At 38.4% G+C, this 14,121-nt stretch overlaps 1 protein-coding gene across 2 annotated transcripts; it reads left to right on the top strand.

The window, feature by feature from the left end:
• Positions 1-5,711: 5,711 nt before the first annotated feature.
• LOC125274061 (nuclear factor 7, ovary-like) lies at positions 5,712-13,120 on the top strand. 2 transcript variants are annotated; one of them, XM_048200123.1, is made up of 6 exons: positions 5,712-6,160; positions 6,256-6,351; positions 10,237-10,467; positions 10,545-10,567; positions 10,649-10,767; positions 11,962-13,120. In XM_048200123.1, exons 1-6 carry the CDS (start codon positions 5,765-5,767, stop codon positions 12,303-12,305), a joined length of 1,209 nt encoding a protein of 402 aa, XP_048056080.1. In that variant the 5' UTR covers positions 5,712-5,764; the 3' UTR covers positions 12,306-13,120. The 2 variants fall into 2 exon arrangements, with proteins under 2 accessions (XP_048056080.1, XP_048056073.1); XM_048200116.1 differs by having other exon boundaries at positions 11,818-13,120.
• Positions 13,121-14,121: the final 1,001 nt, after the last annotated feature.

Raw genomic sequence — 14,121 nt, 5'->3', positions numbered from 1 at the left:
AAATCGTCTGAAATAAGGTCTGTGGTTAACAAAGCCTCTAAATACTTTCACGTTTTGATCTATGACATAAAACACACCAGTTATAACCCGCTTGTGATTTTTTAAACTTTTACCGTGTCTTAAAATCGGCGGTTGCTAACAAAGTGCTAAAAGGGACTACTTCCTTTGGCGGGGACTTTAGACGTCATCATGATAAACGGGACATTTGGACAGCATTTCTCATGAAAAAGTGGATAAGTATTCATACACAGCACAGATCATAATCAGTGAGCATGTTTTTAAATAGAGTTGTTTTCTAAATAAAGTTTGAAGAAGCTTGGTGGTGGTGACGTTGATCCGCGACCATGGTGTGCTATAGTCCGTTTATAGCCTACTGTTAGCCTTTTATATCTGACGACCTTATTTAGGCTTCAAAATCTATAAATGTTGTGTTAACTTGTAAAGATTATCTTGATAGACAAAACGTGTAAGTCTCATAACCCTTTGTTAAACACAAAGCTTATTTTCTGTGATTTTCCAAAAGTCTATGGGAAAAATGCATAGGCTTTCAGTCGAGGGAACCCGTGCGCCGCTAACTTCCGGGTTGGCCTACAAAAACGCGTCATCCCTGGGGCACTTTATTTAGGTAGCATATTAACTACCACAGCGCTTTAATTGTTCAGTTCATGTGTAGTTTCACTGGTTAAAAGGAAAATAGCCTACATAAAATGTAATTGTTCAAAAGTGTTTAACTGTTCAATATCAATGTTGTATTTAAAAATAAAAATGAATCTGGTCATGAAAAAGTGTTTTTTGTATTCATTTTAAAAATGCTGTGTGTGTGTATTTATTTTACAAACATATCTAAATTAGCATTTCAAATAATATCTATGTAGTTTTGCGTTACGTCACAATGTCATTTAGCAACTTTTAGCAACAAAACAATCTGCCTTTAGCAACTTCCCCTGAAAATTAGTTGGCAACACTGCATGTGGGGTACACTTGTTGTAGCATGTCAGAAATAGAATGAGGTCTGTTTAAGGCCCACCGGTTCCCACCCAGGACAATTTTTTTTCCAGTTGATGAACAATAGAGCCAATCAGAATCCACACGACTATGGAGATGAGCATTTACATTGGCAGATGATAAAACTGCAGAGCATGCTTATAATAAACAAAGTTATTGTTAACTTGTGTGGACGCTAATATAATTATTCTTGGTGTGATGTGCCTTTACTGTCTGTGACTCGGCACTTGTAGACAGTGTCATTTATTATCTATTTGCATTTAAGCAATGCTCATGTCCGGTCTAGACAGGGTTTAAATGTGTTACTGCGTACATTTTTCTGCATTTGTGTTATTTTGTTGTATTTTATTGTCATGTGTGAATCAAAAGCAAGTGGATGAACGGGTAAAACATTTTTCTAATTCTAATTCTTTAAATGAACATTTAAGTGTTTTTACACAGAACTGAACCACTAGAACTGTTTTGTTGTTGTTGTTGTTGTTGTTTGTTTGTTTGTTTGTTTGTTTGTTTGTTTGTTTCCATCCCTTCATCTCATGTCGATCAACTGACCTTTTATGTCAAATATATTTCAGAAGTGTAAATCATTCTGTTTTAATATTGCATAGAACTTTTTTTTTTTACCGTTTCTGTTTGACTGGACCCAATAAAGACATTAAAATTACAAAAGGCCAGATCGGATTTTAGAACTGAATTAAAAATCTGTGAAAGAATTTTCTGTTCAGATATTCTTTGTTTATTACCAGTTCGGAATTAAAAAATGTCATGTCTAATCAAACACATCATTCTACACTTGACTAGAAGGAGGCCATCATCAGGTGTTTGGAGAGCTTCGTGGCCTGATCCAGAGAACAGCCAGACCCAGAGCAAACTTTGACACCATCGACCATGGAGGAATCGTGTGTGCCCCAAGCAGACGTAGTGGGACAAGTGTTATAACACTGTCCCATTTTATGCTTGCAGGAGGTATGAGTTATTGTATTTTTTTTGTTGTTTGTTTTATTAATTTTGAGAATTCATAAATATTCTATATAAAAAATATAAAGAGACTACTGGTGTTTGTCTTTATTTGGGGTTGATCCAGTGTTCTGCTACACATTTTACAATCTTCTTTCTTTCTGCTTCAAAATTTCAAGCTCAAATTTCCTGTTTCTTGCAATATCTCTGTAATTATTAAATTTACTAGCAATGTATGAGTAAAATTGTCTCAAAGTCAAACGTTACAAAATCAAATTGAATTGTGTTATTCAGTATTATTAGTTCATGTATGGATTTGAACATAGGATACGTCTCTGACAATAAATAACCATTTTAGTTTAAAGTTGAGCCTAAAAGTTTAATGTTGAGTGTTGCTGGATATTGAACTTTGTAACATGCTCCCTGTCCCCATGGCTAGCATAATGCTAACAGTGCAGGAAATCATGAGAAGAAGTTATTTGGGTGTGATAGTGTTGTACTGTGGAACAGACACATTCAATGCTGATAAAGTTACATTTCATATAATATAGACCTTAAAAAACAGTTTTAACTGTTGAACTTCAGCCTCTAAAAGCCTTGTTGTACAATGTGTTGTAAATACTATAATATATACAGTATATTACAATTTCCTATATGGTTTAAAAACACTATAATTTACTATAAATTACTACAGTATTATTTCACCTGGGACTGCACCAAATAAAATAAATTCAACTAACAGTATCTTATTATGGATAATATTGACGGGTTACACTTTATTTCAAGGTGTCTTTGTTACACTGTAATTATACATTTAAGAAATGAGTAATATTAAGTAACTACTTGTACTTACTATAGGGTTAGGATTAGGGTTTGGTTTGGTTTAGGGTTAGTTGTATGTAATTATAAATAATTTATAGTTATTACTATAGTAACTACATGTAACATATGTAACAATGACACTGTAAAATAAAGTGTTACCTTTTCACGTTATTCAAATCACTGTGTAATTCGACAGTATTTAAGATTTTTAATTCATATGTAGTATTATTATTATTATTATTGTAGTTGCTTACCATATAATTATTTTAAAGAGGAACACTGAAATTTAAAACTCAATGTCTGATCAAAATACAAATAATAAGATATCCTGATATTGGTATTCCTGTAATGCATTCAATTTACCAAAATAGTTATTTTCCTCAGTGCAGTGTAAAATGAAATGTGCTGTGTATCCAGCAGGGGGCAGCAATTGATCATGCTTTTATTACTGAATTTTGACTTTCTAAACCATTCTAAATCATTGTATTTTTTAGAAAAAAATATAGATGTAATCACGGTATGTGAGCATAGGAGGAAGAAGGCAGGAGAAGCAGGTTTCAAATATAAGTCAAAGGTTTAATGATTTAAATCCAAAAACAACAGTGACTGGACAACTGAGGGAGGTGAGTGGTGTGCTTAAAAGTCTGGTGTGATGAGGTGCTGATGGGGAACAGGTAAGTGTGCTTAGCAGATGGTGGAGTGAGTGCAGGCAAAGAATATACACTAACAAGAAGCGACACTCAATAGAACGTTCCATTGAAACACCGGCGCCCAGCAGCGCCCTGCGTTTTTCCGTCATTTTGGGGTGAAAGCGAGTCAAGTATGCAAGTGAATGCTTACGTGTGTGTCTTGATGACGTGATAATCAGTGGCAGGTGTGGTGATGGTTGACTGAGTGCAGGTGGAAACCAGGAAGGATGCTGGAAAATGTAGTTCTATGGTGACTGAGGATTGTGGCAATAACAGTAAGTAAATATATCGTCAATTTTTTCTTCAATATATTTCAACCCTTTAATGCATTGATCATAAATATGTGAAAATATATTTTTATTTTCATAAGGATCCACATACTGGATCCAGCAAATAAATTACAAATTCGATTCCAAAAAGTTGGGACACTGTACAAATTGTGAATAAATAAGGAATGCAATAATTTACAAATCTCATAAACTTATATTTTATTCACAATAGAATATAAATAACATATCAAATGTTGAAAGTGAGACATTTTGAAATGTCATGCCAAACTTCGGCTCATTTTGGATTTCCTGAGAGCTACACATTCCAAAAAAGTTGGGACAGGTAGCAATAAGAGGCCAGAAAAGATAAATGTGCATATAAGGAACAGCTGGAGGACCAATTTGCAACTTATTAGGTCAATTGGCAACATGATTGGGTATAAAAAGAGCCTCTCAGAGTGGCAGTGTCTCTCAGAAGTCAAGATGGGCAGAGGATCACCAATTCCCCCAATGCTGCGGCGAAAAATAGTGGAGCAATATCAGAAAGGAGTTTCTCAGAGAAAAATTGCAAAGAGTTTGAAGTTATCATCATCTACAGTGCATAATATCATCCAAAGATTCAGAGAATCTGGAACAATCTCTGTGCGTAAGGGTCAAGGCCGGAAAACCATACTGGATGCCCGTGATCTTCAGGCCCTTAGACGGCACTGCATAACATACAGGAATGCTACTGTAATGGAAATCACAATATGGGCTCAGGAATACTTCCAGAAAACATTGTCGGTGAACACAATCCACCGTGCCTTTCGCCGTTGCCGGCTAAAACTCTATAGGTCAAAAAAGAAGCCATATCTAAACATGATCCAGAAGCGCAGTCGTTTTCTCTGGGCCAAGGCTCATTTAAAATGGACTGTGGCAAAGTGGAAAACTGTTCTGTGGTCAGACGAATCAAAATTTGAAGTTCTTTTTGGAAAACTGGGACGCCATGTCATCCGGACTAAAGGACAACCCAAGTTGTTATCAGCGCTCAATTCAGAAGCCTGCATCTCTGATGGTATGGGGCTGCATGAGTACATGTGGCATGGGCAGCTTACACATCTGGAAAGGCACCATCAATGCTGAAAGGTATATCCAAGTTCTAGAACAACATATGCTCCCATCCAGACGTCGTCTCTTTCAGGGAAGACCTTGCATTTTCCAACATGACAATGCCAGACCACATACTGCATCAATTACAACATCATGGCTGCGTAGAAGAAGGATCCGGGTACTGAAATGGCCAGCCTGCAGTCCAGATCTTTCACCCATAGAAAACATATGGTGCATCATAAAGAGGAAGATGTGACAAAGAAGACCTAAGACAGTTGAGCAACTAGAAGCCTGTATTAGACAAGAATGGGACAACATTCCTATTCCTAAACTTGAGCAACTTGTCTCCTCAGTCCCCAGACGTTTGCAGACTGTTATAAAAAGAAGAGGGGATGCCACACAGTGGTAAACATGGCCTTGTCCCAACTTTTTTGAGATGTGTTGATGCCATGAAATTTAAAATCAACTTATTTTTCCCTTAAAATGATACATTTTCTCAGTTTAAACATTTGATATGTCATCCATGTTGTATTCTGAATAAAATATTGAAATTTGAAACTTCCACATCATTGCATTCTGTTTTTATTCACAATTTGTACAGTGTCCCAACTTTTTTGGAATCGGGTTTGTACAATAAAATCACACAAATAAAGTGTATTTGGTCTTTTTATTATGAATATTTGTTCTCTATTTGTTGTTTTTTGTTTTTGATCTAATTTAATAACACTATATTTGATAGTTTCAGTAAGTACGTTTTGAATGAATGTTGTTTACATTAACCTTACGAAATCTTGAAAGTGTGGCATCTGACTTGTTTCACCACACCCATGTGATCAGAAATTTCACCCTTGTACAGCATTTTTCCAAAAAATGACATGACTCAGTCATTCAGAAAGTGGAAGTGAAGTTAAGGTTGCTGGAGCTCAAACAGTGAAAATGGCTTCACTGTATGAAGATGATTTTTCTTGTCCCGTGTGTCATGAAATCTTCAAGGCTCCTGTTCTTCTGTCATGTAGTCACAGTTTCTGTAAAGAGTGTCTTCAACAGTTCTGGAGAACCAAGGAAACTCAGGAGTGTCCTGTCTGCAGGAGAAGATCCTCAAGAGATGATCCTCCGTGTAATCTTGTGTTGAAAAACTTGTGCGAGTCGTTCCTGAAGGAGAGAAATGAGAGTCGTTCATCAGGATCTGAGGAGATCTGCAGTTTACACAGCGAGAAACTCAAACTCTTCTGTCTAGACGACAAAGAGCCTGTGTGTTTAGTGTGCAGAGATTCACAGAAACACGACAATCATAAATTTAGACCCTTCGGTGAAGCTGTTTTATCATATAAGGTAAGACTCATCACATTCATCCAATCAATATTTTTATCTACCATTTTGCTCAAATTTATATCATATACATCACTGTATTCTCTTGTTAATTCTAGGAAGAGTTCAATACAGCACTGAAGTCCTTAAAGTGGAAACTTAAATGCAGAGAAAGAATCATAGGAGAGTTTGAGGAAACTGTTCAACACATCAAGGTAAATGAAAATGAAGGAAAATGAAACAAGTCAAAAACTCAACAATCCCAACACAGTTTATTACAGTCCCATTTATTATTATGACTATCCACAATTTAGAAGAGTAATAACACAAATGTAAGATTGACAATAATATAGTGACCAAAAAATGTTCAAACAAAATCATTTATTTTATCTCCTTCAAAGTTCCTTAGCTCTGGACACAACCATTTCCTTTTAATTTTTTTTTATTTTTTATTCTTTACTTTATCTTAAGCCCTATGTTTAGTACATGTTTCTTTAAATGATTGTAACCAATTAATATGATCAAAAAAGTATCAAAGAACAGTCCAGTAAGGTGTGGGAGTCACTATCAAGCACCATTTGAAGGTAGGGACTTCCTTTTCTGACACATGGTCACATGAGCACGTGGTGTGAGAAGAAGGAAAGATTATTTGCTTTAGTAATCTTATTTAAAATAACATGAACTGTACATAAAGAAATGTCAGTGTGTGCCTAAACATGTAAAGAAGCCTTTTGTCTGGTTTTATGAATTTTTAATTTTATTTTGCATGTTCAGAAATTCAGGGCAATGTTGTGCGATAAGGGGTACTTTTCAAAGATGTCTTGGACAATACCTCACATTGGCAAATAATGTGTGATAAGAAGGGAAGATGCAGGGTTCCTGGGTGCGCAGGAACACCCAAAGTGATGTGCAAAAATTATAACATACATCTCTATTTCACAGCAGAGAAGAAATGCTTTTTGAAGTTTTGTACGGAGTGAAATCTCATTACATGAAGTACGTTATATGACATGACACATTACATGATACAAATTTATGCGGCCTGTATCAAATCCGATATTACTTAATGATTTCTTGACATTTTTGAAAAAGATTTGTGATTTTGTATAGAGGGTTGTTTCCAGTAGAGGGTTAAAACATGAGCACATAAGTCGATCATGTAAATATGCCACATAGCAGCTTGATGGTACAAATCCATTATGCCTACAATTGGTAAAACCAGAGAATTATCACTTAGTACATAGAAAATTAAGAATTCATATAAAAGCATGTTCCAGTAAACATAAACTGACTATATCAAATTAAAAAACACAAAGTTAATTCAAAATATAAGCAGACAGAAAACAAGCCACTACTCCAGATTATGAAGATTATCAAATGATCACTGTTTTACAGGTGCAGAAAAATAATTAAAAGATATTTTAATTCTTGATTGTTAATGCTGTTACGGTTGAGTCAGGCAAAGAAGCAGGCCGAGAAAAGGATCCATGTGCAGGATGATTTAATAAAAATCCAAAAGAGTAAAAAACACTGAATATTCCAGGTGGCTTTCAGGCTCGATAGAAGACCCCCTCAGCGGAGCTTGAGACCACAATGGTGGAGCTGATGACCACCACAGCTGGGCAGACAGGGCCAAAGATGCCCATGGTGGAGCAGAAGTCTGCCACAGCAGATCAGGCAGGAATGAAGACCTCCACAGCTGAATAGATTCAATTCAATTCACATTTATTTGTATAGCGCTTTTCACAATACATATCGTTTCAAAGCAGCTTTACAGAGAATGCATGTCAGCATTACAATTTAAAGAAGAATGCAGTTAGCAAATAATGTAATTTAGGCAATGAATTTACAAACACTGTAAGCAATTTACTTGAAGGTAGAAGTAATGAGCTCCTGGAAGAATTAATTACATATTAACAATAATTAGGATATATAGAAATTTGGGAATGTGCATGTTGATCCAGATGATTGCATCTTCTGAAGTCCTCGCAGGAGTTGCCGCCGTCATCTGAGGTCTTCTTAAGAGGCTGGATCCAAACTGAAGCTGATGTACTCTCTAGTCACCTCGGGACGGGTGTCCCGAGATAAAACAGAAAAGCAAATGGAGAATAATTAGCGTAGCTGCTGTTCATAACATTAAGCAAAGATAGTCATGTGCAATTGATCTGGTATGAGATGCATTATGTGAATGCTTGGCTAAAGAGATACGTCTTTAATCTAGATTTAAACTGGGTGAGTCTGAGCCCCGAACATTATCAGGAAGGCTATTCCAGAGACAGGCCTGAAGATCCCCACGGTGGAGCCAACATCCACCACAGCTCAAGGGCGTCCTCCATAGACGCCAATTTATGTTTCTGCCGGTGGGTGCCCAGTGCCCCACATCACCCCTCCCCCCACCCCCCATTACATCCCCCATTATATCCCCCATTACATCCATATTATATTATAGATAAATCCACTCTCAGTTTTGTGTTCCCTAATTATCAGTGGTTCGAATCTGCCCTAATATCGGTTTTTCCCTCATAAAGTTGAAAGAAGTTCATTAATATTTGTATATCAAGACCAGGGACATGTCTGTGTGCATTTTGTTAGTGATTTCCCTGGAAAGAAGAGTCAAACGATAGATTGACTCGCATGTCTGAAGACTAACTTACACAAGTCACAACGTTCCTCAGCATGATTTCAAAAACAACACGTTTCAGCGCCTGTTCGCTTCTTATTTAACTCAAATCAACGTCAACTGGATGTTTTATTTGCATTATATCCATGCAGCAAGATGACAATTACGACCCAAAAGCACATTCTTTTCACGAGTGTTGTCGCGAGTCATGCTCTCGCTTATATTTGATACAAGGAGAGTTTGAGTTTGAGTTTGAGTGCGTGCAAATATCGCCATAGAAACGGCCTTAAATAAACTATAAAAAAGGATGAAGATCATGTCTGAAAGCTCCAATCGATTTGTTATTGGTTAAAATCAATGGAGAATATCTCATATTTAAATACATAACAAAATATGAGATATTCTCCATTGATTTTGATCGGTGCCTATGGCGTCCTCCATAGTCGTAGAGTTACTGGGTTGGTCTCAGGGACCGTGTCAAAACAGGCAGGAAGCTCAAGGGTGTCCTCCATTTTCATCATGGACCATCTTTCTGTGGTCATCTCTGGGCAGAAAGAAAGTTCATGGATGACCTCTGTGGTCATGTAAGGGCAGACAGGAAACTCAGGGACAACCTCCGTGGTTGGATCAGGGCAGACAGGAAGTTCACAGGCTGGAACTGACACAGGACTGGGCTCTGGGGCAGCACTGGACTGTAGTGGATTCATTGACTGGAGCAGGTTCTGGAGTAAACTCCTGGGATGGAGAGCAGTGTGCGGCCCAAACACACAGAATGGCTATCACCATAAGAGTGCAATTGACAGTAGGACAACCTCCGAGATCCCCAGACTTGATACCACTGCAGAGATGCCAGCTGCTATCAGTGTATCCTCAAAAATGGAAGAGAGTCTCAAGTGCCTAGGAACCGCCTTGATGGCTTCAGATGTGAGGTTCCTGACAACCGGAAACACTGATGTGCCGTCCATGATGGCTGAAGACTCTGGCATGAAAAAATTAAAAAAAAAATGTTTAGGGGAAGCATTCTCCTCTACCTCGCCAACAGTGAAGGAGGACCCAGTTAGCTAGAGGGCATAGTCCAAGAACTTGCTCGGCGATCCTTGAGGACCATCACAGAGAGTGTAGGAGGTAATTAAGTCCATAACAAAAGAAATCAATGAGAGCAAAGACTGGGAGGTCAGTAAAATTAGCAATGGTTAGGAAGTCCTGGATGTGGTTCTCAAAGCGAGCAAGTTCCCTGATGAAGGCGCACTAGACTAAACTACTAGATCCATAATAGGTCAGTCGTTCTGGTTGGGTCAGGCAAAGAAGCAAGCAGAGAAAAGGATCCATGTGCATGCTGATTTAATAATCCATAAGAGTAACTTACACAGAATATCCCATGTGAACAAAGAACTTCCAAAGCAGTTTAAAACATATTTAAATAATTTAGTGTCTAGACATTTGATTTAAAATGATTAAAATGAATGTACTGTGATTTCAGTCTCAAGCTGAGCACACAGAGCACCAGATTAAACAGCAGTTTGAGAAGCTTCATCAGTTTCTCAAAGATGAAGAAGAAGCTACAATCACTGCACTGAGGGAGGAAGAGGAGCAGAAGAAGCAGATCATGAAGGAGAAGCTGGAGGAGATGAACAGACACATCTCAGCTCTTTCACACACAATCAAAGACATGGAGGAGATGATGAAAGACAATGACGTCTGCTTTCTGAAGGTCTGATTTCACATCATTAATTGATTGATTGATGATTGATTGAGATCTTGATGATAAATGGTGTGTTTGTTCTGCAGAAGTTTCCAGTCTCAATGGAAAGGTGAGTGATCTGCTGGTGTTTCTGGTCTCTCTGCTTCTGATCCAAAGCCACTGCAGTTCTGAATCCTGAATGTTTTTCCAGAGTCCAGAGCTTACAGTCGGATCCACAGATGGCTTCTGGAGCTTTGATTCATGTGTCAAGTTACTTGGGCAACCTGCAGTTCAGAGTCTGGAAGAAGATGCAGGACATCGTCCAATACAGTGAGTCTGGAGAAGAGTCTCTTTCATACACTGGAAATCATGAATGAGAGAAGATTGACAGATTTAAAGATGTCTGATGTATTTGATCAATATGACGAGTGTTCGTAATTCATAATAATCTGTGTTTGGTTCAGTCTTGATCATGGGCGTCGGAACCATTGTATATGGGTGGGACAAGACCCACCCACCTTTTAAGACCAATAATATTGGACCCACTCACTTTTACCATCTCTAATTCAGCGCATATGTCTTTTCACTTTTCAGAGCCCCGTTAGTCAAATCCATTCAATGCCCTGATCAATTAAACTCTATTCCGCATTTTAGCTACAGGCAACCTTGACAATCTATTCCGCATTCAGAGTCCAGAAAGTCAAGTCAGTTTAATCACCATTATTAACGCGCTGTTTTCATTGAAGCACGCGCAGACATACATCACTCGTACACAGGGAGTGGAGATTGTGCTGGCCGCACACAGAAACATTTAGGAGGACAGAAACTTATTAATGCTAACCTGCAACTTTAATTAATAAAATAGCTTTGCTACTGAATCGCTACATTATATTTCTCAGCAACGAGGGGGTTTATCTTGCACACTACTTTATCTCTGTGTCTGATTCAAAGCAGGCAGAAAGCTAGATCTAACTAGCATTGTAACTGACGAAAACAACCATCAGTTTTACCCTTCTGGTCAAACATTGCACAGCAAACTTCAATAACAATAACAATGACCATGGTATAAGCGGGATAATCCACGGCTAGCTGTGCATTAAATAATTTTAATGCACTTCTCAAAGGCAACCACCCTCTGCTTCACATCGAGCGGTTCTTTGCCTCCATGTAGTGCATTAAAATCATAGCTGTAGATTACTTGTTGAATTAAAAGGCACCAGAATACAGGAAATCACATCTACTCCAGTAAAACGTTTCTGTGGGAGGACCCACCCCAAATTTTTCTTTTTTTTTTTTTTTTTTTGCTTTTGCTTCCAACACCCATGCTTTTGATCATTATATGAACATCAGAATAAAAGCACCTGTTTATTGTCTCATCAGCTCCTGTGATTCTGGATCCAAACACAGCTCATCCATCTCTTGTCCTGTCTAAAGATCTGACCAGCATGGCATGTGGCTTGATCAATCAACTCCTTCCTAATAATCCAGAGAGATTTGACAAGTATTTCTGTGTTCTGGGTTCAGAGGGTTTTAACTCAGGAGCACACTGCTGGGATGTGGAGGTTGATGAACGTTCATCCTGGAGTCTTGGAGTAACTACAGCATCAAAACGACGGAAAGGACGCGTTTTCTTTAACGCTGATGTCTGGAGTGTGATGTATGGACCATTTCAACTGCCGGGTTTTCCTGTTAAACTGAAGCTTGAGCGTGTGAGAGTGTATCTGGACTATGACAGAGGAACGGTGTCATTCTCTGATCCTGTAACTAACACACATCTACACACATTCACACCCACCTTCACTGCCCCAGTCTTTCCATTCTTTTATAGTCAATTCCCTCTGAGAATCTTACCTCTCAGTAGTCAGTAGTCGTTACACCTGTAGGTCTGGATCAAGCTCCTTTCATATTTTACAGTCATCATGTTTCTAGTATTTAATCCACTTCTCATGAATAACTTGGAAACTTCACATGACTGAACAGCGAAGAGCTCGTTTACGTTTTAGACAAGTTGTGATACTGAACAGGACCACATGAAGATGCTAGAAAAACCCCTAAGTCACCACCCAGATCTGACTGCATATACCTACTACAGTACACAGATCCATTCAGAATGACTAAACGCAGCAACATACACATGACAAATCAAAACATTATCCTGAATGAGTGTGGAAACAATGTAAATGTACTGAAATGTGTGTGCATAAATGCAATCAGTGATCGAGAGCGCACATGCACGGTTTATTTACGCATCAATACAGCGTACTGTACAACTGTTGTACGTCACCAATCTTCATTTTTATTGCAATCGTCACCCAATATGTTACATTTTAGCTGGAAGGATCTGCTTTGCAGGTATGATGTTCATTCTATTCATCAGGATCAGTGTCCATGTTTTATTAACATTTATGTTATTTGTGTACTTACCATGGTAACTGCAATTTCTGTGTACCTTAAGAATATGACTTTTTCACTTTGTTTTCTATATTTTTGAATACTGTGGTGGCTCATACCAACTTATAACTTTATTGTATTAACAAAAACTAGTTTGGGACTACTAATTAATAGCCTTCCCTTTATTCATCAGTGTTAGCGATATTCTTACAATTTATGTGTATGAGGAATGTACTTATGGCTGTCAAACATTTTGGAGAAATAAAATTGCTTGGTTCAAAATCCCAAAAAATTGGGTCGTGGCTTAATAACCATGGAAAAATGTGGGCCAAACCAGTTAAACCATTATTCTATTGGTTATGCGTCTTCACGTGATATGAACTCGCAAGTTTAACTTTTGAATGCAACAACATTTCTTTACATGAGTCTGTGTTTCCCATCTCCTACATTCATATGCAATTGAATACATGTCAAAAACAAAGTTTATTATGACTGCCCCTTAAAACACCCCAATGAACACTGCACATTTTCCTTATTGTAGGTATAACTAACCTTGTACAGAGGTCACCTGGATGTCAATATCATACAGGTTTGGAACAACTTGACGGGGGTATACTTATGCTGTCAAATCAGCCCTGACCCGTTGAGGCATGTACTCCACGAAGGTGTGCTGTGGTATCTGGCACCAAGATGTTAGCAGTAGATCCCAGCAGATGCAGTCCTGTAAGTTGCAAGGTGGATCAGACTTGTTTGTTCAGCACATCCCACAGATGCTCAATTGGATTGAGATCTGGGGAATTTGGAGGCCAAGTCGACCTCAAACTCGTTGTTGTGCTCCTCAAACCATTCCTGAACCAGTTTTGCTTTGTTACTAGGTGCATTATCCTGCTGAAAGAGGCCACAGTCTCCAGGGAATATGAAAGGGTGTACATGCCACAATGCTTAGGTAGGAGGTATGTGTCAAAGTAACATCCACCTGGATGGTAGGACTCAAGGTTTCCCAGCAGAACATTGGCCAAAGCATCACACTGCCTCCGCCGGCTTGCCTTCTTCCCATAGTGCATCCTGGTGCCATGTGTTCCCCAGGTAAGAGACGCACACGCACCTGGCCATCCACGTGATGTAAAATAAAATGTGATTCATCAGACCAGGCCACCTTCTTCCATTGCTCCATGGTCCAGTTGGGAGGTCAGCATGGACACCCTGACTGGTCTGCGGCTATGCAGCTCCATACACAACAAACTGAGATTCACGGTGTATTCTGACACCTTTCTATCAGAACCAGCATTAACT

This window comes from Megalobrama amblycephala, linkage group LG1, assembly GCF_018812025.1.
Source record: "Megalobrama amblycephala isolate DHTTF-2021 linkage group LG1, ASM1881202v1, whole genome shotgun sequence".
Lineage (NCBI taxonomy): Eukaryota > Metazoa > Chordata > Actinopteri > Cypriniformes > Xenocyprididae > Megalobrama > Megalobrama amblycephala.
The sequence above is the reverse complement of the archived record's forward strand: the minus strand, read 5'-3'. Positions and strand labels throughout refer to the sequence as shown.